Raw genomic sequence first — 4,225 nt, 5'->3', positions numbered from 1 at the left:
TCCTGTTCCGCCATCGACCCCCACCCACATCATCCCCCTGGCCTGGAATGCCCTCCCTCCCAACATCCACCAAGCTGGATCTCTTCCTCCTTTCAAGGCCCTACTGAGAGCTCACCTCCTCCAGGAGGCCTTCCAAGACTGAGCCCCCTCCTTCCTCTCCCCCTCATCCCCCTCCCCATCCCCCTCATCCTGCCTCCTTCCCTTCCCCACAGCACCTGTATATATGTATACATGTTTGTACATATTTACTCTATTTATTTATTTTACTTGTACATATCTATTCTATTTATTTTATTTTGTTAGTATGTTTGGTTTTGTTCTCTGTCTCCCCCTTCTATACTGTGAGCCCACTGTTGTGTAGGGACTGTCTCTATATGTTGCCAACTTGTACTTCCCAAGCGCTTAGTACAGTGCTCTGCACACTGTAAGCATGCAATAAATATGATTGATTGATTGATTCAGCTTGGGCACAGGAGACCCAGGAGCAGAAGTGGGCAAGTCACTGAACCACTGGGTTATTTGTGGCTATGGCAGATGAGGAACTTACATCTGCCTCTGCTTGCCCAGGTTCTCAGGAAGAAGCCTGCTCTGCTCAGCTGTTCTACCATGTCATCTCTCAGCAACAACTCATTCACTCAGCCCTCCGAATTCCACCTCATGTGCCTCCCTGGGGCCCGGAGCCATCAGCTCGGGCTCTCCGTGGTCCTGGCCCTGCTCTTAATCATGGCCCTGGGGGCTAATGCTTTGCTTCTGCTGACGATCCAGTTAGTGGAGTCTCTGCACCAGCCCATGTACTACCTCATCAGCCTCCTCTCCCTCCTGGACCTCGTTCTCTGCCTCACTGTCATCCCCAAGGTCTTGGCCATCTTCTGGTTGGGCTGGTGGTCTATCAGCTTTGCAGGCTGCTTTTTGCAAATGCTCACTCTAAACACCTTCCTGGCCATGGAGTCCTCTACCTTCTTGGTCATGGCCTATGACCGCTATGTGGCCATCTGCCACCCACTGCGGTACTCATCCATTGTCACTGACTGCTTTGTGGCTAAGGCAGCCGTCTTCATTGTGGCTCGCAACTTCCTGCTCCTGACACCTGTCCCCATCCTCTCTGCCCAGCTAAACTACTGCGGAAACACCACCATTAGGAACTGTTTGTGTGGCAACCTGTCTGTGTCGCAGCTCTCCTGTGGAAATATTACCCTGAATAAACTCTACCAGTTTGTGGTGGCCTGGACCCTGCTGGGCTCAGACCTGGTCCTCATCATCCTCTCCTACACTTTCATCCTGCATGCTGTGCTGCGTCTGAAGGCTGAGGGGACAGCGACCAAGGCCCTGAGCACCTGTGGGTCCCATCTCATCCTCATCCTCTTCTTCAGCACCATCCTGCTGGTTCTGGTCCTCACTAATGTGCTCAAGGAGAGAGTCCATGCTGACATCCCCATCCTCCTCAATGTCCTGCACTACATCATTCCTGCTGCCCTGAACCCCATCGTCTATGGGGTGAGGACTAAGGAGATCAAGGAGGGGATCCACAGCGTCTTAAGGAAAGTGAGGGGCTGAAGGAGGAATGGCTATGACTGAACAGCCTTGGGACCAGGGAACAGCTTCCTCAAAGCAAATATAGTAACCCAAACAGGGTTTGTGGGAGGTCAGGATATGAGAATCAGGTCCAGATCATCCAGATTCTCTTAGCACCTGAGCACCACTCCTACCACCACTATGCTTACTAGTGGGGAGGTGATAGCTGTCCCCGTAATTCAAGGATTGGTTTGTGTAATCACGTGAGATCATCCAGGTCTTGTAATCTACCACTACCGAGGGGTTAGAGAAAAGCAGCTGCAGTGTATCTTTGACACCCCCCACCACCAGAGAGACAGCCACGCTGCCTACCTGGGAACTGACACAGCCTCTCCTCAGCTCCACTGAAGCTACTCAATCTCATTCTGCCTTCCACCAGCACGAAAGAGAAGAACACCAACAGAAGGCCACAAAATCTTAGGGAGACCTGGGACTGCTGAAGTGGTCCCTGTGGTTAAGAGTGTGTCTTGAACTCTGGTCCCCGTTGAGCCTGAAATTCTGCTCCTCTAGTCACTGCAGCCTACTGACTATGTTTTTATTTGGTGTATTTGTCTGTGTTTAATGTTTCATCATTCTTGAACTATCTGCCTCCAGACCCTTCTCTGTACTTTTAGTCTTAGATTGTGAGCCCAAGGGATAGGGACCTGTGGATTCTATCCCAGGGTTTAATAGAGTGCTCTGCACACAATCCAATCTTAATGAATACTGTCACTACTCCAGACTTCTACAAAATGTGATTCTTCCCTTCTTCCTGAAGGGCCCATTCTCCAGAGTTCCTTCTAAAGCAAACTAACTGCCCCTCCTTGAATCCTGAGCAGTGAGCTAGTTTACAAGACCTGGACATCTGACTTGATTACACAAACTAACCCTTGAATTACAGGGAAAGACATCACCTCCCTACTAGTAGGCATAGTGGATAAAGGAAGAGTCTGGGAGTCAGAAGGTCATGGGTACTTATTCCAGCTCTTCCATCTGTCTGCTGGGTGACCCTGGGAAAGTCACTTCACTTCTCTGTGGCTCAGGTGCTTTATGTGGGACAGGGATACAGTCCCAACTTGAATTTCTTGTAATCACCCCAGTGTTTAGTACAGTGCCTGGCACACAGTAAACACTTTCCAAATATCACAATTATTATCATTATTAAGCTCTCGGGCCCTGAGACCCATCACTCCCCTGGCTCCCCTCCCTCCTACTGCTCTCAGCAGCTCCCAGATGGGCTCCCTGGAATCAGGTCTGAGGCTGGCCCTTTTCAGAGGCTTTCATAATAATAATAATAATAATAATAAAATGTAATAATAATAGTATTTTGAAATGCTTACCATGGGTCAGGCAATCTACTAAGTGCTAAAGGGGATACATGAAAATTGAGTTTCATTCATTCATTCATTCAATTGTATTTATTGAGCACTTACTCTGTGCATAGCACTGTTCTAAGCACTTGGAAAGTACAATACAGCAAAAAAGAGAGACGATGGCTGCCTACAATGGGTTTACAGTCTTTTGTGGGGGGAAGACAGTCATCAAAACAAGTAAACAGGCATCAATATAAATAAATAGAATTATAGATATATACATATATACATAAGTGCTGTGGGGCAGAGATTGGGGCTAGAACGAAGGGAGAAAGTCAAGGTGATGTGGAAGGGAGTGGGAGCAGAGGAAAAGGGAGCTTAGTCTGGGAAGGCCTCTTGGAGGAGGTACATCTTCAATAAAGCTTTGATGGGGGGAAGAGGGTTTGTCACAGTCCGTGTCCCATGTGGAGCTCACAGTCTCAATCCCCATTTTACAGATGTGGTAACTGAGGCGCAGAGAAGTGAAGTGACTCTTGCACACACCAACCCAGTGGTGGAGCTGGGATTAGAACTCATGACTTTCTGACTCTCAGGCCAGTGCTTTTTTCTCTATGCCCTGCTTTTTATTCTTTATGGTCACAGCTCCCCTGGACCCCCCGCCCCCGGCCCAAGCTCAGTCAGGTGCAGGGGATTTTAACAGTTTAGTGCCAGAGGCTAAGGAACTCTAATCCAGAGAGTCTGTCTTACATACTGGTCCTGCAGGAGGCAGAACTGGTTCTAAGCTAGACCAAGCTTGAAGAGGGTTGAGAATCTGTTTTAAAGGCATCAGTCATAAGAATTTGGAGCAAGACACCGCCTCCAAAACCTCAGAAAGATGGTGGCAATTGCTGCTGTTGTAGTGGCTATCATGGCAGTGGTTGTGTTTTGGGCTCTGAACCATAACAGCCTGAAATTCTGCTCCTTTATCCTCAGTACCCTATCCTACTGACCTTTGTTTTTACATTCATGTTGTCTTGGTTGCTTATCCCCTCTCCCCCTTTTTATTTTCAGATTGTAAGTCTCCTGAGGGACTGGAACTGTGTCTTATTTTCCACTTGTGTATTCTTTCATAGTGCCTAGTACAGTTCTCTTCACATAGTAAGTGCTCAATAAATACCACTGATTGATTGCTTGTTTCAGGAGGTTCAAGACACCAATGGAAAAGGGCATGCTTGATCTAGGAAAGATGTGGTGGGGCCGTTTGCCTGGAGAAGTGAAGCAGAGCTTCCAACTGCTATGGATTCCAGAAGTGATTTCCCCCCGCTGCTGGGGATCACCACACCAGAAAGACAAAATAAAAAGATTAGAAAGAACTGAGTGTG

The 4,225-nt window shown here is 48.1% G+C and overlaps 1 protein-coding gene across 1 annotated transcript; it reads left to right on the top strand.

The window, feature by feature from the left end:
* Positions 1-606: 606 nt before the first annotated feature.
* On the top strand, positions 607-1,554 carry LOC119943184 (olfactory receptor 56A1-like). Its single transcript, XM_038763992.1, has one exon. The coding sequence runs from the start codon at positions 607-609 to the stop codon at positions 1,552-1,554; it is 948 nt and encodes a 315-aa protein (XP_038619920.1).
* The last annotated feature ends 2,671 nt before the right edge of the window (positions 1,555-4,225 follow it).

Source organism: Tachyglossus aculeatus, chromosome 2 (genome assembly GCF_015852505.1).
Source record: "Tachyglossus aculeatus isolate mTacAcu1 chromosome 2, mTacAcu1.pri, whole genome shotgun sequence".
In the NCBI taxonomy this organism is placed as follows: Eukaryota; Metazoa; Chordata; class Mammalia; order Monotremata; family Tachyglossidae; genus Tachyglossus; species Tachyglossus aculeatus.
Note: the sequence above shows the minus strand (reverse complement) of the source record. Positions and strands in the feature narration are given on the sequence as shown.

Excerpts from the sequence above, each read along its gene's own strand:
- LOC119943184 (XM_038763992.1), top strand. The coding sequence starts at position 607 with ATGTCATCTCTCAGCAACAACTCATTCACTCAGCCCTCCGAATTCCAC.